This window comes from Diorhabda carinulata, chromosome 8, assembly GCF_026250575.1.
Source record: "Diorhabda carinulata isolate Delta chromosome 8, icDioCari1.1, whole genome shotgun sequence".
Lineage (NCBI taxonomy): Eukaryota > Metazoa > Arthropoda > Insecta > Coleoptera > Chrysomelidae > Diorhabda > Diorhabda carinulata.
Window position 1 is genome coordinate 18,157,416 of NC_079467.1, and position 24,526 is coordinate 18,181,941.

A 24,526-nucleotide genomic window follows, 5' to 3' on the forward strand; every position below is an offset into this window, starting at 1 on the left:
AGTACTATTGTATTATCTGAAGAAATATAAGACATTGATTGTAAAGTTAACAATTACAAAATGGATGATAGTGAAAAAATTCAAAGGTCTACCAATCCTCGTGAAACGGCTAATGTATTCTCTTTAATCACATTCATGTAAGTATCAAGTTGATGATACTAGAAATTATGAAAATAAATATTCAAATTCATTTTAAGCTATACAAAAAGTTTATTTACACGCGGTTACAAAAAGGATTTGGAGGATGATGATCTTTACGAAGTTATCGAAACTTGTCGATCGAAAAAATGTGCTGACAAACTTGAAAGTGCGTATCATGCAGACCGAAAAAGAAAAGGAAAATCTTCTATTTTTCGTGTTTTATGGAATTGCTTTGGTATGTCCTATCTAATATTAGGACTTTTCAATTTAGCTTGGAAATTATTAACAAGGTATAATATGAAAAATTTTGAATAGGGCAAAAATATTAATTTCCTAATTATTCTTCAAATATTTCTATTACTATATGAACAAACTTATTCGTATTTGATTAAAATAATTGGTAAGACATCGAATTAGTACCAATATCCGATGGAACCTTCTATATGAGATGTGTTGGAAATAAGTTATAAGGAAAACGAGTTCCAGTCCACTGGATTGTTTTTGTCACCGAGAAAAGGGGATTCCAAGTGGCAAGCTCGAAGGCATTAAAAAACAGGTTTTAGGCTCAGAGTGCTTAGACGAGATCTAAACGGAATCATCGGAGTCCAGGGAATAAAGTGAATTTTGTCTCAAGTGTATAGTAAGGATAGAAAACCAAACAAAAAGTAACCGACTCTAACATTGTTTGTATCGAACCTTTCTCGGTGAAAACAGCCGGCACCCTGTCTGTGGGTGTCGGGTGTCTCCATAATCGATTAAAGAGGTATTGAACCAAATGTTTAATGAAATCGTCCTCCTAAATTCTTCGGTTCGGAATGAAAATTGAAGATGAAATCGATACGCAACGAGGGAATAGAAAGAGCTGAGTGAATTATGTCTTAAGTGCATATAAATCATATTTAGCTAACCTACTGGACTCACTGTTTATACACTACCACTACACCAACACTCACAATTACACTGTCTAAAGCTGACACTGTCTGAAGATAAACAGTCTTAAGTCTCTGAAGACGATAACTTGATTATCGAAATGCAGGTCAGACAGGGTAATTGTGAGTGATGGTATAGTGATAGTGTGAACGGTGTTTTTAGTAAAAATATGACTAACGTTTCCGGAAATACCAACTTAGTTAACTAATCCAACCAAACCTAACTCAATCCAATCAAAATCTACCTAACCTAACAATGTTTGGATTGATCCTTTCACGGTGAGAAAACCTGGCACCATTTGAAGTTGAGGGATGGGGCCAGCTTCAAACTGAAATAGTTGCTTCGCGTGACATTTCAAGCAAGCTCTGGGAATTTTACGGTTCTCCTCACCATCATTTCTTCATGAGTTCTAGTTATTTGAGTAAAAACTTCTCTGATTTCACAGACGGTGTTCACATCATCGACTCCACTGGTATTTAACCAAATGTTTACTGAAATTTTCGGATGATAAGTGTAGATAATATCGATACGTTACGGGGAAATGACAGGAATCGATTGAATTTCATCTTAAGTGCACAGAAATCGTATTTACCTGACCTGTATTGTTTGATTCCCGATAAGAATATCCGTCATCACGTGAAAGAAGGGATCAAGTCAGCTTTGAAATTGTCCTGTCACGGCTGGTACTGAAATAGCTGCTTCGCGTGACCATGGAAGCGTGTTCTGGGCAGTTTCTGGTTATCCTCGCTTCTATTTTCTTGCAAGATGTCATTATTCAAGAAAAAGCTTTTCCGATTGCATAGAGGGTATCTACACTATCAGCTCTAGAGATATTCAACCAAATGCTCATTGAAATCTTCCTTCGGGATTTTTTGGTTTCGGATAGAAATTGGAATTAACTTGAGTAACAATATTTTGTCCAGTTTCATCTGTTTTTTGGAAGTTCTCGCTTTTTCGAGTTATTATATGGATAAGAGAGCTGAGCTTGGATACTAATGCATCTATCAGCGTTAAGGGAGTTCCCAGAATAAACAAACAAGCTCCAGAATGAATTTTGGAGTTAATCTTCAAACTTTAATATTTAGCAAGCAAAATCGGTTGTTGGTACTAACTCGAAAGCAAATAACTGTACAAATGTACGTAAATGTAACAAATGTTTCTGTACTTATAATGGAAATAATTATTTTTTAGTGCCTTGGAACCTGATGCAATTGCTAATTTAGTTGCATACTTCAATCCTGGTCAAACTAAAATGTCGATGAACGACGCTTTGTATTATGCTACTATCCTTATAGGACTAAAATTAGTACACAGTTTTTATCATCCTAATTACATGATTTATCTTGTACAATTGGCCATTCAAATAAGAACTTCATTCTGTTCTTTAATATACAGAAAAGCTCTGAAGTTGAGTCCCAAGGCTTTAGAAAAAACTAGTTTAGGTAAGATGATGAGAATTTTTATAATTCGAGAATTAAGTATCATTCTTTGAAAATATATTTAAAATATGTTCCACTGAGTTTTGTCCAGATATATTTATCTGAATCTTAGTATCGTTCTTTGTGGCTCTGTTCAATCTCTTAGAAAGAGTATGAATGTGATCAAAATATAAAAAGTTATAAATAAATGTTGAGAAAATCACTCATAGAACAAGAAGAAAGTTTTGAAATCCAATTTTGAAAATAATAATTTAATAGGAAAACATCGGAAAAGGGCAGCTATATTGAGGAACAACTGGAGAAGTCAAAGCCTATAGTATGATGTATCACCATAAGAAAAGGAAGAATACAAATTGTGCCAAAATAACTAAATTTTGTCCTAGAAATGCGTGATATGAGGTTTTAGCTCGTTTCAATTTCTTTAACGCTCCATCTAAAAGGATTATTGTTTTGAAAATATTACACTTGGTTTATGCGTGACCCTTCATCTCCACTCTCATCACAATTTTCTTCTAGTTTCATTCTGTCACTTTGAAGTGGTTTCTCATGAACTAATCTTCAAATCTTCAATATCTGATATTCAATGTACTCGTTGCCTCAAAAATCACTCATGGATTTCATAAGGTAACAGCGTTTTTGACAAATAAAGATATTAAGTGTCGACTTTGAGACTAACGAGCTCAATCTACAGTCGATGCATTAGTTTTATCTTCTAAATATTGAATTTTGATCCACAAATTCATCACCCAAATCACTTCTAAGCAGTCTAAAGCTGCCAAATTTTATATCAATCTATTTACTGGTAGTTTTGGTATTTATTTCTATCAGTAATAAGTAATCATTTTAATTTAATTCAAATATTGATAGCAGCTCTAGTACACAAATTGATACAAAGAAATATACTATTTTCAGGGAATATAGTGACGCTTATAACTAAAGACGTAGCTCAGTTTGAAGGTGCTATATGGTTAGTTAATGATTTATGGATTGGAGCAATACAATCTGTGTACATCTGTTATTTGATATACGTTAGAATAGGATGGTCTTCCACAGTTGGAGTGATAGTTTTGGCTTCTGCTGTACCGATACAATGTGAGTAATAATCATTAGATATATTATTATCAATATAGTTTTTGAACTGATCTCTTTTGCAGATTGTTTTTCTAAAATTATAAAGAATCTTAGATTGAAAATGAATACTAGGACAGATAAACGTTTACAAGAAACACAAGAAGCTTTATCAACAATTAAAATTATTAAAATGTACACTTGGGAAAAAATTTTCGTAGACAGAATTGATGAGACTAGGAGGTAAATAATTATAATTACATTTCTTTATTTTCTTACTTCTCTTTTATATTTGACATTTCGACTACTTTTAGTCTTCATCAAAATATGACTTGACATTTGCGTATTAATATTAATATTAATCAATCAATCGCCTATATCATGAATATAAAAATAAAAATAGAATCAAAATAGAAATCTGTTTAAACAAGAAAAAGTAATTTTTTCTTACTTTTTATATCAAATATGTAGCAAATTATTCGTAGTTTCATCAAAACTTATAATATAGAACTATAAATTCTATTTTTCGTTTTTATACATCTTTTTTACAATCTTTATAATCGAATATATGATTTTTTGATATTTCGTGGGTCGTCGATGCAGTTTTATTTTGATTACCGTTCAGTCTATTCTCTAATTATTTTGATGTCTGCCCTATGTTATTATATTATATTGTATTATATATTATATCCTTTTTTTTTGGTCTTTTAGATTTTATTTTATTGAAATATTTGGATAATATGTTTATAACTCATACTAATATCATATTTATTGAAATAATTCGATAGTTGTTAATTGATTATATTTTTCATTTATCCTTTTCCTCAATATGTTGTTTATCATTTTTTCCGACTAATTCAATGCAGTTTTTACTTTTTGAATAGTTAACATCTGAATTCAGAATTTGATTTTAAATAGATCTATCAGCCGAACTTTTTGTTATTGATTTTTTTTGTGAAAAAGTATGACGTAGATTGAAGTTCAAATATCTTGAGGACCAAGTCGGTTTTGTAAACCGTTCTGTTCTTATTTTATTATCAATTTCATAAAATATGACATCAAGAAAATTATTTTCATGATTTGGTTTTATGTCGATTGGGAATTGAAGTTTTTTATGATGAGAATTGAATTTTTGATTTTTGTTTTCAATTCTATTCATAATACAGCAAAAGAATTAGATATTCATATCAAGTTCACTTAAGACCTTTTACTTAAGATCTTCCATTATTAATTGTGCTATGTTTGAAGTATGTTGTTGTAAGTATGTCTGTGTATTCTTTAATGTCATAATGTGATCTATTGATGAATACAAAAGCTCAAATTGTTAATGTGAAATAAGAAAATGTTTACATAAAGAATGGAAGCAGCTGAAACTCCAATACCATATGCTTTTAAACGAAAGCACAATTAATAACCTAAAATCGAAATAATTCATCAATCCATTCATGTTTCACCTAATTTTCTCATTGTATATTACTGGAATATTTTATCTTATAATTCCGTTTCTCTGGGGATCTATTCATCCAGTATGTCACTAAAAAGGCTTTAAATTTGAAACATACCCCAAATTAGAGCAATTATAATTAACCCTATTTGTTTTTTTATACAGACCACTTCAAGATTAATGTAATATTTCTATTCTGGTTTGATTTATTCATTTACAAAAAAAATCCAATAAATTGAACATCGATTCAACACAATAAGCTATTAAATTTTGTAAACCAATCGGAAATTGAAATACTAGGTTAGTTTATTTTGTGAACGAATTTTCTGAGTTTTATTTAACAAAAGTCCACATTTAAAGTTTGGCAGTTCAAGGATGCTGCTCGAATCAAATCAGTACTCCATAAATTTCTTCTTGTGCACGAGACACTCTTCACGTGCAATTTCTTGTTCTTCTTCATACCTTCAAGTCGGAATGTTTCGAATCCTTGTTTCATTACGACTTTTTCGGGAAATATTCCATCGTCTTAGACGGGACATCGTTCACGATAATATGGTTGTTCAAGTAGAAACTTTAAACTTTACTAAAAAATGTAACTTGTACTTGTTTTGCATGGTTTTAGAAATTTAGGATACATTTGGAACTTAACTTGTTGTTCTAGGTTTCAAATATAATTCTAAATTTTCATTGATTAGTTGCCTTCTCACTTTATTTTTAATTATATTCATGAAATAGAACGCTTGCTAGCACGAATATGTCGATCCGAAGATATTCAGCATGCCAAATGCCAACTTCTTCACCTAATTGCAGCAATGTAGGAGACTATTCCATGCATCGAGTATATGAGCGTCAAATCACGGCATTTCTTTCCAAACAGTCCAAACTCTTCTAATATATTTTTAGCTCCGTAAATTTTCCACTTCACAAAGCTCTACTTTTTATATCGATCAATTGCATGTCTAGAGATCCAGTTCCAGTTCCGAATGGCTCAATGTAGATTTCGTTACTATTTGTGTTAAGAGGATTTACTAGAAATGCTAGAGTGGTTTTTTGGTTTTGAATTGATCAAATCTGTCAGCAAATTCATCTTCATTTTTTTTTAATAAATGTGCTGAAGTAATAAGTGTCAACAGTTGTTTTAAAATTGGAAATGAAGTCATTTACCTCTTCTACAAAACATGGTCTGGGTTTCCCTTTACTTTATTTAATTTCGCTTTGATATACACCATAAAGTAAAATTTTTGTAACCACTCTTCAATTGAGGGTGATTAATGTCTTTTTCATTAAGAAATATATTTAATTCATTCAAGCACAAAGCAAAACGTTTCAACACCTCACCTTTAGAAAGCCATCGCACTTTACTATGAAGAAGGAGGTAGGGATACTTAGTCTCCTTTTCGTTTCACAATTATTAAAAATGGTAGTGGTAGAGTGCCTTTGACAAGATGCTATTATCAATTTTGATTACTAAATTCATGATCTCAACTACTTCGGCCGGAAATGTTTGGAAACAAAGCGCATCTTGGTGTATTAGGTAGTGAATTTATTGATTTATTTTGCTCCGAAGAACCATTTTTGTCCTTTTATTTTTTCCTGTTATACTTCTGGTTCCATCAGTTGCTATTAAAACGATTTTCTTCAAATTGATCTCATTGTCTTTAAAGCATTTTTGAACGGCATTCCCTATATCTGCCCTCTATAGTTTGTCTCTAGAGCGGTAGCAATCCTAGAAATTCTTCTTTTGAATCTTGAATCCCAAGAGTAAGAACATCTGCGACCTGGTAAGATGAAAGATAAGTTCTATGTATTGAGTGATTTTTTTGCTGGTATCTTTTTGGTAACACTGTTTATAATTGATCACGCGTGAATCGTGTCTCGTGTCATTGTCAAACTTGTACAGTTTGGTCTATAATTTAATCATGAATCGACTTATGACCGAACAACGCTTGCAAATTATTGAATTTTACTATCAAAGTTTGGTAGGCCTACTGAGGGAACTATTCGGAAGCCTGTGACTAAATTTCGAACCCAGTTTACACTATTGGACATTAAACCCCCAGCACGCAAACACTGTTCGGTGTGGATTACGAGTCGGTTGCATCATCGGTGGAAGAATTGGATATGCCTGAGATGTGGTTTCAACAAGACAGTGCCACATGCCACACATACCGCGAAAAAATGGACAAATTGAAAGCCACCTTCGGTGAACAGTTCATCTCACGTTTGGGGCCCGTCAATTGGCCGCCTAGATCGTGTGATTTAACGCCTTTGTACTATTTTTTGTGGGGACATGTTGAGGCTAATATCTACAGGGATGAACCAGCAACGATTGACGCACTGGAAGCTAATATTGAAGCATTTATTCGGCCGATATATTGGAGAGAGTGTGCCAAAATTGAACCTTGCGCATGGGCTATCTAAAGTGGAGCCTCGGCCAACATTTGCATGAAATCATTTTCAAACATGAAATTATACTGATCGTTCCATTGATTCCAATGATAATTTTATCAATTTTCTCAAACTTTTTTGCGGTTTTTTACAAAATCAAATATTATACCTCTTAAAAAATCGCTAATTAGAATATCTATTCAAAATTATTTCAGGAAATAAACAAACAAAACAATTTTATTGGTTTCCATTTCTATTTTCAGAGTGAATCTATCAAAAGCAGAAACATAAAAACAACTGGCAACCTCGCTAACGACCGTTATCACGTGTATCACGGGGGAGAAGGCGAAAGCATGCGCTAAGAGATATAATCGGTGCTTAATCTTCGAAACCTTATTTTCAAATATATTATTTTTCGATAAAATTATATTTGCGTATAGAACTAAAGAGTTACAGCTCCATATCCAAAGAGCCGCATGTGGCTCGGTAGCCGCAGGTTGTTAATCCCTAGTTTTGACTGATAAATTTTTGGTTTTTATTTTGTTGTGTTTTGTTATACCCTATTGCTGAAAGCTACAGATACAAGTCATAAGCAAAAATTTGATATGAAAAAACTTGAGAGGTGTAGCGATTTCTCAAAGTCAAAAAAAATCTCGTGAATAATTGTGATTTTCGAAATTTCCCATTATTTCAGTCTGTGATGAAAAAAGAAGAATATAAAAAATACTACTTTGTAAGGTAAAGCTTTCTCGATAAAAAATGTCTCCTACACTTTTCTTGTAAAAGCTGAAGTTTTCTTGGAAAAAGTATTAATGCAACCCGCGCGCAAGACATGCAAGGGCTGCGTAAAATACGAATTCTTCAGTTGCATAATTACGTACATGTGACGCAGATTGAACATATGGAATGAAATATTGGTACCACCCAAGCTGGTAATGTAAAAACATTTGACGTTTTGACTTCTTTCAGTCTTTATCATATTATATATTCATGAATACAACCAGGTACTAACCGTTTTTGTCGTTGTGAGACTGGATCTCAATAATCACTGTTTCATAAAATTCCGGTCTATTATAACATATACAAGGGGGTTCAAAGAATAGTCTAAGTATCATACAGCTAAGTATCCAGGTACAAATACAATGAACCCGAATGGGGACGGGCGGCCGGCGCGGTAGCTGCTATGTTTCTCAGCTTGTGAAACTTGTTACTCGGATTATTGTGAAAATTTTCACCAGCTCTCAAATGAGTCAAGTGACGATGAATCTGAGAGTGAAAAATCAGATTCCGATATCGACATCGATGTAGATTGTAGATATATTTTCAATACAATATTAAATAACAAGAAGAAATTTCTCTATTCATTGATTTTTTCCATATTGCCTACGATTACTAAAAAAAAAAATAAAATTTTTCCAGAATTTTCAATTGTTTACTTAAAAAACAGAAATATTCGTTTGGCGTCTATAGGAGGTGTCTTGCCTTACAAGACTGATAGATTTACTATTTTTTTCTGAGAAAACTATAGTTTTTACAAAAACAGAGCAGAGGGCCTTTTTTATTAAGAAAAGCTTGATCTACAGCGTGGTATTTTTTATTTTTTTCTTTCTTCATCACAAACTGAAATAATAGGAAATTTTATAAATCAAAATGATTTTCGAAATTTTTCTCTTTGGGAGATTTTAGCAGACCGATAGACCACTGAAATATTTTTTAAATCAATAACTAAACTTTGAAGTACAAGTACAAGTGAAAAAAAATCAACCTTTTTGCTTTTAACTTATTCTTTTAATGAGAAATTGCCTCCACCCATTGGGCTATTTTATATCTCGTCCCACGGAAACGGGATGAAGCTAACACCTTATCAATTTCTAGCCAAATCTGCTCGATCCTTATAGAGTTTATCTTTTATATATACCCATAGAATGTGAGAATTGTGGTAATTAGAAAATCATCAGCTTATTTTTTATAATGCCTTTATTTTGTTCTCCTAGTAATTCCAAAGTATTTTCAGGACTTTAAATCATCAAAACCGAAATATAATTCTCGTATTTTTTCAATTTTTTCAGAAAGGAAGTCGAAATATTACTCCGAAAAGCTATCACACAATTTTCGTTGATGATTTCAAGCGATTTACTTGGAAAAGTTGGATTTTACATACTAGTAATGATGTACATTCGGTTCAGCACCCATGCTCAAGCCGAAACTATATTTTATGTGATGAGATCGTATGGAACCCTCCGACATATAATATCTCTAATATTCACTTACGGTATATCATTAATTGCAGAGTTATCTGCAGCTATAGAAAGAATAGATAATGTATTGCAGCTTGATGAATTACCGAAACATGTTGATACACACGATGAAAATCCACAAATTGATATAAAAAATGTTAGCGTGGAAATGAAGGGAAAACAGATTCTTGATAATATAACTTTAACATTAAACGCCGGACTAAATGTCATAACAGGTCAATTGGGATGCGGGAAAAGTTCATTGATAAAAACGATTCTGGAAGATCTTCCCGTAGATAGTGGAGAAGTACACACCAGAGGTACGAAAAGTTATGCTTCGCAAGATCCGTGGTTGTTTCCTGCTTCTATTAAACAAAATATTTTGTTCGGTGAACAATATGATTATGAAAGATATAATAAGGTAAGTAATGTTATCAGTATCAAACTATAGCGTGCGGAAGCATAAATTTAGAACGTAGGTGAATACCTAAAGTTTCGCTTCACATGATTCCATATAAAACAATAATTTTATTACCAACAGATTGGTACACTTACGGTTACTTCTCGACATAATCACCGAAGAGATTGAGACATTTGTTATACTTGTGGACAAGCTTTTCAATACCCTCTTCAAAGTTCAGTAACATTAGAATACAAAATAGACTTTGAAACTTCTGGAACAGATTTGCAATGTTGGCCCTCTTCATCATGCACATCATTACGGCCATCTCTAAACTTTCGACACAATCACTCATGAAGTATTCCTCATACACATAACTCATTCTCCGATGGATTTCTGCAGCACTATGGCCCTCAGCCTGTAGAAAACGAATCACATTTCGCAATTCACACATCAATAATGACGGACATGTTTACGTGACTGTAGCACCACGCCGACTGACGCCTGAATGTCAAAAATGGCAGAGTGTGTAGTGCGACTTCGCAGTCGCCTACAGCGCACGGAGCGACCGGAGGTTCAAAAGAAAACGGTCATCGTAGATATATTGATAACATCGATTGTTATGACTCTTTAAGCATAGCTGATATTATGTTGTCAATATCCTCCCGAATGTTGTCCATTGAAATTCCGTAATAGAAAGAGAAACAAATTTGGGACTAATGGAAGATAGACAAAGAGAACTACCAAATATAAGGCATAAGTCATTAGACTCAAGATCAACAATAGGAACAATGGACCAGGATTACAAAAGCAATAAAAATTTATCGAAATATGAAGATGAACATCTTATAAAAAAATGGAGAAAGAAGACCACAAGAAGCCAAAAGTCTGAGAAATGTATATAAATACAGATAAGGAAAAAATTGAAGTAACTAAAAACAATAAAAAAATTGTACAAATATGAAGAAAGAAGATTATAAAAAGACGGAAACCAAAAGCAGAAGTAAGAAGTAAAAGATTGTATAATGTTTAACAAAGCTAAAGAAATAAGATCATTAAAGCCCAAAACTATGAAAATATGTAGTAAGATGTGAATAGAAGATCATAAGTAATCAAAAATCACGAAAATCTTTGGAAATATTGAACTTTAAATGTTAAAGAAATTCCAAAAAATTTACAGATCAAAAATCACAATTGGTAAAATAGGAAGATTGAGCCAATCAATACTAATTTCATGCATCGAGAATTGATGTTAATGTAGTAGCACACGCGTTGTTGAATCATGGACTGATACAATATAAAATAAGAAACAACGTCCGCATGAACGACAGTAAGAATAAAGTGACACCCAAAACTTGTAGCCACGTTTTGACATTTCCTACACACATCTTATATGGATGGATGGAAATGTAGATCGTCATGAAGAAATCTTCTTACAGAATAAGCGGATAGTCCAAATGCAAACGAATATTTGCGGTTGCAGAACATCGTGGATATCAGTACATTGAAGATTTTACTGCCTTAATGTTCTCAGGTGATCTAATAGGCCAAGGAGCTCATTTTTTTGTCCTACTTTTAGGTTGTCTAAATGTAGTGGGCTACATAAAACTCAACAGAGCTAAATTAAACCGATTCTGGAAGACTCGATTTGTTGCGATCACAGAATATCCAATCGAAAAGTAGGCTTCCATGGCAAACGCACGTTCCACAGTATTCCAACACATGATGGTGACTGAGCTGTGTCTGAATAAACTTTATGGCTCAGTCTATGAGAACAATCGACCGAATAACACGCATTCAAAAAAAGTTATGTTACCATACTTTGTCTAATACTCTATATTTCGACAAGTTTTGGTACTCTGGATGAAAAAAGGAAATTGTATACATAAATCTTAGTTCGGGAGAGCTTGAGTTTGGAGCTGTATGCTCAATATTGTGTGAGATATAAGCACATTTAGGAAATCATATCATTTTTGATCATTTAAAAAATTTCTTATCTTGAAATTTTCCCAGTCAATCAAATATGATATAAATTGATCTAGAATAATGTCAATGTCAATTCCGGAACCATCTTTTTTCAAAATTACTGTGAAAAAGACGCGATTGTTGCTTTAGGAATAGAGCTCAAATTAATAGCTCTATGTCTATTTTTTCAAAACATATCGTAACAATATGTGGTAGTATCTGAAGACGTGTTCACAAATATTTGATAGTTTGATATTTAATGGACAATAATCACTAAGAGCTAGCTTTGAGGCTCTGTATCTAGGAAAGACTGCCATTGAAAGTAACACTCTTTATGGCAGCCAACGGTGTTTGAAGGGTAAATTTTTATTATCATTACTGAACAATGATTACTTTTGAGCATTAATATTAATCGAACAACTAGGACTATTGCTAACATTGATGCCTTGGTCCGTTAGGGAGCTTCGCAACACATTACTACAACCCCCAATACAATCATAACTAGTAGAAACCGGCAGCATAATTTTGGATGATGACGTTCCAAATTCTGTTGAGTTGTAAGAGCTTGGGAGAATTTATCCAGTAGTGCTATTTCTATAGGCAATGGAATGATCAACATAGCCCTCGACTACCGTCGAAGACCTCCATACATCTTGTTTTTTTATTTCCGTAATATTTACTTCTACTGACAAAGAAGTAGAGGATCTACGAAACAGTATAATAGAGGGCATTTTCCCAAATGTATAGATATCAACTAGACTGGCAGTGCATTTTTTATCCATGTATTTCAAGAAAAAACGACGGTGTGGTGTTTGATTACAGAAGGACGCAGTTGAATATACTTACTTACATAATAGTCAACATACTCAATAGTACATAAAGAACAACTAACTTTTATTTTGTGCTTGGCAGTTGTGTGACCAATGATTGATTCCGAAAATAGTTGCAACCTCAAACATCAAGTATTTTTGTCATCAATTGTGAGAATTTTTTATGTTTTAAGACGATATTCTTTATTTTCACTTTTTAAATTTGCAGTATTAACCAACATCAAGATCATTTAAAACAAGGGCACTTGACATTGCAAAATTTGTTCCACAAAGTTGCCGAGTTCCATATTTTTAATTTTTTTTGTAGGTATGCTCAAAAAAAATGAATGACTGAAATTCTCTTCTACATTTTTCAATTTATCCCAAGCCAGGAAATTGTAAACCGCATTTTGAAGTTTAATCTCACACCAAATTTTAGTTTAATATCACAATAGAGAGTTAATCATTTTTTTGGAACTCATTACAAAATAACAAAATTCTCGAAACTTGAAAAACTAAAGTAATTTTTAGAGCCACTAATCAAGTGAACTAATGATATTGCAAAAATGAAAATCAGATAGTTTGAAGAACAATTATTCCCGATTAAATGAAGCTCGATTGTGAAACAAAACCTAAACTGTTCTTCAAATATGGCATATTCAAACATAGCACTATAATTATAAAACCATTATTAACGGATTCAATCTTGTATAACTAAAATTTTTCAGGTTATTGAAGTGTGCGCTTTGAAATACGACTTAAGTATATTGGAAAAAGGTGACGAGACTATAGTTGCTGATAGAGGAATGAATCTAAGCAAAGGACAACAAGCTAGGATAAATTTGGCTAGAGCAATATATAAAACCAGTGATATTTACTTACTTGATGATTCCCTTACTGCTCTAGATACGAAAGTACAAGATCATATTTTCATTAATTGCATCGAAGGTTTCCTAAAAGGAAAATTAGTTTTTTTGGTAACACATAACACCAAACATATTGCGAAAGCTGATAAATTAGTAATACTTGAAAATGGTGCAGTTAAGTATGAAGGAATTAAAGAAAAGATATTGCCGGATATGTTGAATAAATTGGAAGAACTAGAAGGATCAGATTCGAGTAAAAATTCTAAAGATGATGTGGAAATACAAAGTGAAAGCACGGAAAATACAAAATTAGTAGAAACTGCAACAATAAAGAAGCAAATTTATCACGAAGATAAAAAGAAAGGTGGTTTGGCGTTTGAAGTTTATACCAAATATGTTAAATATGGAGGAGGCATTTTCTTTGTTATATTGATTATTACCTGTTATTTTGGATCTACGTTTTTTGATAGCAGTTCTCAAGTTATGTTGACTAATTGGTAAGTTAGAATTTATGTGAATTTTGGATATTTTTTGTCTTTTAAACATAAAGTTAACTTTTCAATAACCGAATTATATGCTCCAGAGATCAAAGATGAATTCCTCATAGAAAATCAACCATTTTGTGAGCTTTCTCAACTCACAAGACATGCTTCGAAGTTTTGAACATTATTTCATATGTCACTGCGCGAAACGAGTTTCGCCTTCTTACTCACACCGAATCTTATTTCACGAGTATTTTTCGAAGTAAGCCAACGCCAGTCGGTTTTCGATCGCTCAACAAAGTGTTTTCTTATTGTCCACAGTGTATACTTGCACTATGTGCGAAAAATGGATCAAGCTGCACTCGGTGTCATTGTCTCGCACAAACTAACGGCTTACGTTATTTTCACATGGAACCCGAAATGTTTTGTCCAGTCGACCAAAGACATTTTCGCGAAACAGTTTTTTCCAGTTCTTTTTCTGCGTATCAAAAGTTGTTACTTATTTTTAGAAACTGTATTTCATAAAATTAAGAATAATTTGATGCAAATGAACAGTTATATGAATTTTGAAACTCTCTATTATGAAATCAAAATGTCATTTGCATTAAAAAACTATCCAGAATTTATCTTTAACTGAAGTGAGTCGTCCTTTGTTTTTGAAAGATCTCTTTTGTGAAATCGAAATGTCATTTGCATTTAAAAACTGTCCTTCACAAAGTCATCCTGTCATTTGTCTTCGGAAAGTTTTTTTTCACAAAATTTATTCGTGATTTGGCTACAGAATTTATCTTTGACTAAAGTGAGTCGTCTTTGTCTTTGGACGATCTCTTGTGTGGAATCGAATTTTCATTTGCATTTGAAAGCTGTCCTTCACAAAGTCATCCTGTCATTTGTCTTCGGAAACTTGTTTTTCGCAAAATGTATTCGTGATTTGACTACAGAATTTATCTTTAACTAAAGTGAGTCGTCCTTTGTTTTTGAAAGATCTCTTTTGTGAAATCGAAATGTCATTTGCATTTAAAAACTGTCCTTCACAAAGTCATCCTGTCATTTGTCTTCGGAAAGTTTTTTTTCACAAAATTTATTCGTGATTTGGCTACAGAATTTATCTTTGACTAAAGTGAGTCGTCCTTTGTCTTTATAAACTGTCTATTACTGGAACAAGCCATCATTTGTCTTTAGAAACAGTCTACTACAGAACCAAACTGATATATATGATCGGGAAAAACGCTGTAGATGGCGCGTCTGTATATTTTTAAGGTCGCGGCTTGATTATTCGTTAGAGACCGTTAGTTACAGTATGGCATAGTTTTTACGCGCGTGCTACGACTATTAGTGAACGTCAAGTTCTGACCGCCGTTGTGCAACTTATATTCATTCGTTTTTTGGTATGCATATGTGTTAAAAAAGTGAGTCTGCTGTATTAAAATGGATAAAGCGTTCAAAGAAGGCAGCAAACCGTCGAGAATGAGCCGCATGATTGTGGGCTAAGAAACCAACATCGCAACAGACAACACGAGGGGGGCGGTTTCTTAGCGCAAAGCTTCACTACCAACCAAGGGTTCACTATGACACTCCCGAAAGCAAGGTGTAGTCTAAAGAGTGGTGAGGCGCCAGTCAAAGCGAAGATAACAAGTCCGCCCGGGTGGCGTGTACTATAATCTGGGACCGAGGGGGGCGGGGAGACGTGTTCGTTCACATCCTACGCACTCAATGTTCCATAAAGGCTTCATAGTACTCTAACCTTCTGAAAACACACGCTTATCGCCGGAGATGGAGGAGCATTCCAGCGCCAAGGACAATTCTTCTCTAGGATAACGCGCGCTCCCATACGAAATCAGAACTAGAGTGGGAGATTCTAGAACATCCCGTATACATTCTGGACCGATCACTTTGCGAGTACTACGTGTTCGTACAACCGAAAAACGCCCTATGAGGGGGCAAAAATATATAACTAGTGAGGGGAATTAATAAAAAAATTAAACATTTTAATAATAAATAATGGTGTCAGAGCTAAAATTTTCCTTGTCTAAAATTGAAATACAAGGGACATATATGAAATTTTATCAGCTAGTTACGAGGTTTATTGTGAAATAAGTAGTTAATTCAAGAATAAAAACTCGATAACAGTTGTGAGAACAACGATTCATGTTGATATAAATTAAAACTTTCTTACTTTTGATCAATGTTCAACCCTATTTCATACCCTATGTTTATTCACAGTATTTATTTGTACTTTATTCAAATTTAAAGATCTCATGTGTTTTTTATTCTAGGGTAAATCATCAATCTTCGATTTCCACTTTAAAAGAAAAGTACTTTGGATACTCATTCGAAAGTTATGACCAGTTATACGACGTATATTTTGCATCTGCTAACTCCACAACCATCGCTCCTCTTTCAGTACCAAATTTCATAAGGTCGTCAAACGGAACTTCAATGGACGAGGAATTTATTTTGAATCGTACGGCCATGACCCAAAACCAAAACGAAACCTACCATTTATTGATTAAACTTGAAAATATAGAAACAGAGGCTGCGAAAACTTTGAATATATACACAATGTTATTGATAGCATCGATAGTGTTTGAATTTATGAAAAGTTATTTTTTTTTCAAATTTGGAACTAACGCTTCTATAGGTTTACATAAAGCCATGTTACAATCCGTTGTTTTTGGAAAGATGGCGTTTTTTGACACATTCTTCGTGGGAAATATTCTGAATAGATTTTCACAAGATTTAAGTGTTGTGGATGAGCATTTACCAATGATTCTAGCGCTGTTAATAGGGGTGAGTCAATCCTAATTACATAACAACAAACTTTTCTTCCCCAACAAGTTAACTTGCATTGATTTTGAGGATATAAGAAATGTTACTGATATTTGTTCGAAAATAAGAGGCTAAAGTGGTGTTGACTCAAGCATTAATGCAAACTGCGTAGCTAACGCCATCTATCAAAAAAATTCAATAAAGGATGTGGAGGAGCTTGTTGGGAATGTTGAAAATAACAATTGATTATTTTTTATCTATATATTAAAAAAAATTATTTTATTCCCTCAAACTATTTTAAACTTTCTGAAGTTCTGGTATTCATCAGATTGATACTCAAACAATGGATGAAGTTTTTTTCTTGTCTCTTCAGGCTGCTTTCGCTTTTGGAGGAATTGTTGGTATGATGGCAAGCGTGAGTTGGAAGTTTATAGTTCCATCAGTGGCTATTCTTATGTTGTTAATCATTTTACGACACTTATATATGCCAACTGCTAGGAGTCTTAAGCGTTTGGAAGCTGCAAGTAAGTTTTTTTTATTAATCTTGTTTCCTTTGTTTTTTAATGACTAATCTCATTTGAAACTCATGACAAAAGTGTCAAAAATTATGTTGTTTATGATCAGTCTATTTAGAATTCTAGTTCGGTTAAAAATGTTTTGTTTAATTTATATCAGCCCTAAAGCACGAGTTTGTTTGTGGTTATCATTTCCCTTTGACTGAAAATTTTTACTTCCTTGAGTCAATTTTTGTCAAAAAAGACATCTCTGAGCTCAATCTGTTATGAAAATTTTGTTAAAGTTGCCGTTGGTGAGTTTGTTTCGATTTAAAATAGAAATTTGTGAGATTATTCCACTCAAAAGTTCATATGATTTGTAGAAAAATTTAATTTTCCAAATATTAATATCGTCTTCAAGTTTAGCTCTGTAGTAAATTGAATTTAATCAGTTATTTTTTTATGCTTGTTTATTTTAGTATGACCTTGTTCTCAATTCAATTTGATAAATTGTGTTGATTGTGTTTCCTAGGTGAAATTTGGGCCAAAAATGAATTTTCTGTTTTGGTGGAACCTTACATTCTAAGCTCAATTTGTCAATCATACGCTTTTTTAATTCAATTTGGTAATTATTTGCTTTTCTGAGTTCAATTTTCTTAAAACTTGGAGTTATGAATCAAATTCTGTCATTCATGTGTTCAATGGTTCAATTTGACAGATAATTGCATATCTTAAGTTCAATAATGGTGTAGTATGAATTCAGTTCCTAAAAATTACCTTCTCTCATACTTATATGGTTGAAAATTGTATTTCTTGGGTTATTCTCACATTTTTTAGTTGAATACATTCAAAAATTAATTTTTCTGTGTTTAATTTTGTTCAATATTCTGGAAATTTCCTTCTTTACTTTTTTATCATATTTTTCCAAAAAATGTCTTTTCCACGTTCAATTTTGTCAACAATTATCTTGTCTATCAACAGTTTTATTCAAAAATGGCTTCTTCATGTTTGATTTGGTCAAAAAATTGGTTTTTTTCAGGATAACTTTGATTTAGTAAGGTATTTTATCAGTATTTTTTTCTTTTTTGAAATAAGTTTGATCAAAAATATCATCAGCTCAGTGCTCAATTTTGTTGAATATTGGATTTTCTCTAATTTAATTGGAAATATCCTTCTCATAATATTTTTTGCTTTTTCAAGTTGATTTAATGAAAAAATATATTCTTTGTGTAAAATTTTGGCGTTTCCTTTTCTGGTTTGGTTGAAAATCTCATATTCTGAGTTACTTTCTTGAAAAATCCCTTTTCCAAACTCAAGTTCTCCAGAAACTATCATTTCTACATTCAATTTTGTCAAAAATGTTTTTTCAAAAGTATCTTATCTTTCAAAAGTATTTTATCCTCGTTTAATTCGGTCGAAAATAGTTCTCTTCAACTATTTTTGTCAAAAATTAGTTTTTCCAGTTCAATTTTTTGAATATTTGTCTTCTCTAGGATCAATAAGATGAAAAATCATATTTTCCTGTTTAATTCTAATTGAAAAATATATTTTTTGAAGAACTTTATTCAAATGTTTTTCTCTCATCTTATTTAATCCAAAATTGTCTTTTCCTAGAGTCAATTTGGTGAAAAATTGTGTTCTTTATCCTTAACTTGGTCAAACATAGTCTTTCTCAAAAATAGCATACTTCTAGAAATTGTTTTAAAAATTATCTTCTCCGATTATAACTTTTGAATTGATTTCAATCAAAATTTGCCTTGTGCATCACTAATTTTATCGATTCTTATCTTCATTGGATCAAAAATAGCCTTTTCTGTTTATATTTGTCAAATATTTTCCTATTTTATTTCAATTTGGTCAGAAATTCCATTTTCCAATTAATTTTTCTGAAAATTATTTCTCTGAGTCTGATTTTATCAAAAATTGTCTCATTCAAATTTCATTTCGTCAAAAATTGTCTCTACCATTCTATTTTGGTAAAAATTTGTATGTTTCAAGTGATATTGCCTAAAATTCGCTTTTATTAATTCAATTTGATCAAACATTATTGTCTTCTCTAAATTTAATTTTTGAGGAAATTTGTTTTTCCAATCTCATTTTGATCAAAAATTGTATCTTCCACTAATTTGCTTTGATTGAAATTGGTTTCAGCTCGTAGTCCAATGATCGGCCATTTAAACTCATCAATGGAAGGTTTAACTACAGTTAGAGCTTATAAAGCACAGGATATACTTAGAGACGAATTCGACAGACATCAAGATCTTTATATTAGTGCTAAATATACATCACTATGTGTCAAGAATGCGTTCCATTTCTACATGGATATAACGGCAGTTTCTTTCACAGTATACACAATCGTTAGATTCCTATTTTTCGAAACAGGTAATGTCCCTACTAACATCCAATAATAATTGTAAAACAAGGAATTCAAATTGTTCAATTGACATTACGCCACAGATGTGGCACAAAAACAATGTGGAAATAATCCAGTTATTATATCAGCAACCGGCGTCGTGCCTAAGAACCTCTCCGAAAATAAGTTTGATACTTTGTATCCGGGATAGGTGAAAGATACCGGCTCTAAGCTACGTAGTGCATAATAATAATAATTGAGAAGCTCCTGAAATCTTAAAGCAGTTGAAACGTGAAAATTATTTCAGCTTCTATGGAATTACAAGTGAATGCATTCATTGAAAATAGATAATTTCGTTAATTTGCCTTCATATATAATGTTTGATATAATGGAGTTTTCGTTGGAATATTGCGCTATCAAATTGTTATTTTTGTGATAAAAAAGCGTGAATGGTCTTCTAGAAATTACACAACACGTCATAAAGTTGCTAGGAAATGATAACTCTGCAGACGTTTTTCATTGTGAAATCACAATTTTTCTATGTTATTTCTTTCGGAAATTGATATATTCACATTCCTCCAGTTCTTATCACTAATTTTCGATTTCTTCAACGATTGTTTCAATATATTCAATAATTCCTAGTGACATACGATATCATGAAATTAAATTTCAATATACAATTCGAAACTTGTTAAAAACATTTCATGCCTTCGTAACGTTGTCTTTGTGGCACGTGACATACGGAAATATATTACCAATTAGGAATATTCACTTTTCATATATTTTTCTTTATTAAATCAAATTTCTTCTCTGTTATTTCCTTTGTAATTTCAAATACTCACATCCCTATAATTTCCATCACTAATTTCTTCTTTATCTTACACAATCATTACTCCTCATATTCAACTGCATGCTGAACGAAGCGATGTGATTTTTTTAAATATTCAGTTTTGAAAGTAAATATGAAAATTTTTGTAAAAACTACTAAGGTATACTTTGATTCCATCACATATTAACACAGGAATCTTTCATCAATTCGTTTTAATTACTTTGGTAGGTAATGAAGATAGAAATCCCATATTTCATTCTCATTTGTTATTATACATGTTGAAGTTCTTTATTTTTAATTTGTTTATTATATATTAAGTCATTTAGTAGGTTTCTCATACCATACGACATCGTAGCAGTGCTTATAGAAATTTCTCTCCAAAGAAAATGAGGGATGGGAACAAAAAATTTTAGATTTATTGATTGTTTCTCGTAATTTATCAGTTGTCAAATGTCCTGACCAAAAACATCATGCACTGAACACACTATTTACATTACCACTACACCAACACTCATAATTACACTGCCTGACACGCGTTTCGATAACCAAGTTAAATTCGCGTCAGACAGTGTAATTGTGAGTTTTGGCGTAGTGGTAATGAAAATTAACATTACGTCTTTGTTAGAAGTTTGGAGTAAGGGGAATCTAAAAGCAAACAAACAACGCAAAATATTTGCCAACTTTTATGAACAAAATTAAGTTCTGAAGAAATCATTTACGGATAACTCAAATATTCGAGATAACTCAGTGGCGAGTTTTCGTCCGCAAAGGGTTTGGAAATCATTATCGACCACGTGACATACTTTACTTGTGACGAAAGTGAAATGACGAATAATCAGACTTATTGTTGTCATAAAGGCGAAAAAATATATCCAGAAGTGTATTTTTAAAGATACAAAAAGCTCAACTCGAAAGTGTTTTTCTAAAGAGACAAAAAGGTTAACTCGAAAGTGTCTTTGTCTTTCTGGAAATAATATATATAATATGAAATATTGAAAGAATGTCGTGGGTCTAGATCAATATAATTCATGAAGAAAAAGCATCGTCGAGAAAATTTTGTGCTCTGGCCAGATATGGGAACCGCTCATTAGGCAAAGAAAGTTGTAGAAGCCTTTGCAGCCTTGAATATTCCGTTTATTGAACGCTTTTTTCAAAATTTCTGAAGGCTGGGAAATAACTACAGACAGAGACATAGAATTTTGAGCAGACTTGGACAAAGGCCAGATTCAGTATTTCATAATTTAATGCAAAATTTAGAAACAAAAATAAGTATGCTGGCCATAAAAACTTTGTTTGCAAATTGGCCGGAAAGTGTAAAATATGTAGTGTTTAATGATGTTTAATATTGGCCGAACCCAAAACTAAAACAAATGTTTCATAGTTAAGCATGTTTACGCAAAACACTCATTAATTTTATGAAATTATTGAAACAAAATACAAAACAGGGTATTTACAAAACTTCAAAACATCCTTTTAGAAAATTTTTTCTCTAAAATAAAACCAATTCACTCAATTAAATAGTCTGTTCTATCAACATGTATACCAGTGACAGATTGTGTAATAAGAAATTACCAACAGTTTGTACTTTTATTTTATAAAACTTGAATAATAAAAATTTTCGTATTACTGGTAAAAAAACGGGACTTTTCGTAAACCAACGGTACAATCCCAAAAGCCTAAAATAACGGGACTCTCCCGTTCAAAACGGGATGTACTTTAGTTATATGAAATGTGTGTAATCATAAAGTAGTAACCATTGTTTTAAAGTGTAAGGTACAAATAATTAAATTCAAATAAACCGTTTGTACAGATTTTCGTCCCCACACCGTTATATCAAGAGAAAAAATTTTATATTCCAATAAAAATATTGCAGATTGTCGTTTTATACATCTACAACAAAAATAAAATATATAAGTTATCATTTGGTTTGGTATATTCAATTTGATCATATTCTAAAATATCCGAATATCCATTTTTTCATTATTTTATGCTCACAAACTCCTTTCAAACTATTTCTATTTTTAAATAATAAATATTTTTCCCAGACACAGCAGCAGGCGACGTCGGTTTGGCTTTAACCCAAGCAGGAGCTTTGACTATGGTTATCCAATTCGGTTTATTACAATGGTCAGAAGCTGAAAATCTGATGACGTCCGTGGAAAGAGTAATGGAGTATACGAAAATCGAACCTGAAAATAAAACAGGAACAAAAATCCCAGACTGGCCTAGTACAGGGAAAGTTCAATATCAAAACGTTTCTCTAACGTATACCAATTCAAATGAAAAAGTTTTACAAGATATCACTTTTGATGTCAAACCCAAAGAGAAAATTGGTATTGTGGGTAGAACAGGCGCCGGAAAATCCTCAATAATAGCAACACTTTTCAGATTATATAACCACGAAGGTACAATTCTAATTGATAACGTAGATACCAAAATACTCTCGTTGAAATACTTAAGACAACATATTTCGATTATTCCTCAAGATCCTATAACGTTTTCTGGTTCTATCAGAAATAACATCGATCCTTTCAAGGAATTTTCAGATGAACAAATATGGAATGTAATAAGAAAAGTTTACTTGGACTCTAAAATTCCAAATTTGGAATGTTTGATTGAAGATACGAACTTCAGTTCTGGTGAAAGACAATTACTTTCTTTAGCTAGAGCTATAATAAGACAAAATAAAATAGTGGTATTAGATGAAGCTACAGCTAATATGGATCCTAAAACTGAAGAATTTGTACAAAAAGCTATCGATGAGAACTTTTCTGACAGTACGGTTTTTATAATATCCCATAGATTGAATTCTATCACGAATTGTGACAAAGTTTTGGTTGTAAGCACGGGGAAAATCATTGAATTCGACACTCCAGACAAACTAGTCAAAAATAAGAATAGTATGTTATCGAAAATGTTGAAAGTCGCCGAAAATTCGAACTATTAGATTTAATAAAAATTTTCAGAAAAATTTGTCTTTGTTTCCTTATCCCATTTTCTGAGAATGTTTAGCTTGATCTCTAGGGTGTATAATCTATCCGAATTCGTTCACAAACATCCAACTTTTGGCCTACTATGGTGAAACATGGTAAGACATATGGACGATACAATAAGAATTGATAATAACAACAGCAATGAAAGAGCTTTATAAAATGTCATCAAGAAATAGAAAACTTGAACAAAGAAGATCAAAAACAGCATGAAATAAGCAGACAGAAATTAGAAGACGCAATACATAAAATGAGGTTGGGAAGACCATGATGAGAAGATTGAAAAGCTCTAAATATGATGGAATTGCTGAGGCAAACACGAAAGACGAAATATTATCTGGAAAAAATAATTTTTGATAGCAATATATAAAAACGAGATCAGACGAAAATTGATATTTATAAAGATAGCGAGAAACACAATTATAGGTAAACTAGAACAAGCAGTAAAACGAAAATTTGAAGGTATCCGGATGAGATGGAAATACCCAGTAGACTAAATTAGCCTATAAGTCACATCCAAAGGCTAAAATTAGAATATCAGGAACGAAATTAGGAATAAGAGGTTGAAATAAAGGGATAGCGCGACTTCATTATTATTTCTATCTGTTACGGATACTAAACGAATAGAAGACAAAACTGAAGAAGTAAATTCGATTTTGAGTTGGAAAAAAAAAACAGTGAAAATGAATCCACTACTATATGCAGATAATATATTAAGAGCGATAACAAAAATATGGAACAGTTAAAAAAACTAGACATGGAAGTGAATACTAATCATTGTGTAAAGTTTTGGTTGGTTGAATTGAATTTCTCCTACAAACATGATAGTATATCAGATGAATTTTTTTTTAGAATGTATAAAATATCTCTTGCAATAACTTATTAGAGAGCTCTAAAGACGCAATACGCAAGAGAAGCAAGT

At 32.2% G+C, this 24,526-nt stretch overlaps 1 protein-coding gene across 1 annotated transcript; it reads left to right on the forward strand.

The window, feature by feature from the left end:
- LOC130897170 (ATP-binding cassette sub-family C member 4-like) lies at positions 1-23,585 on the forward strand. The gene is made up of 11 exons (XM_057805890.1): positions 1-137; positions 198-431; positions 2,263-2,513; positions 3,423-3,602; positions 3,665-3,821; positions 9,480-10,068; positions 13,550-14,184; positions 16,446-16,959; positions 17,312-17,462; positions 19,584-19,814; positions 22,660-23,585. Exons 1-11 carry the CDS (start codon positions 61-63, stop codon positions 23,559-23,561), a joined length of 3,921 nt encoding a protein of 1,306 aa, XP_057661873.1. The 5' UTR covers positions 1-60; the 3' UTR covers positions 23,562-23,585.
- The last annotated feature ends 941 nt before the right edge of the window (positions 23,586-24,526 follow it).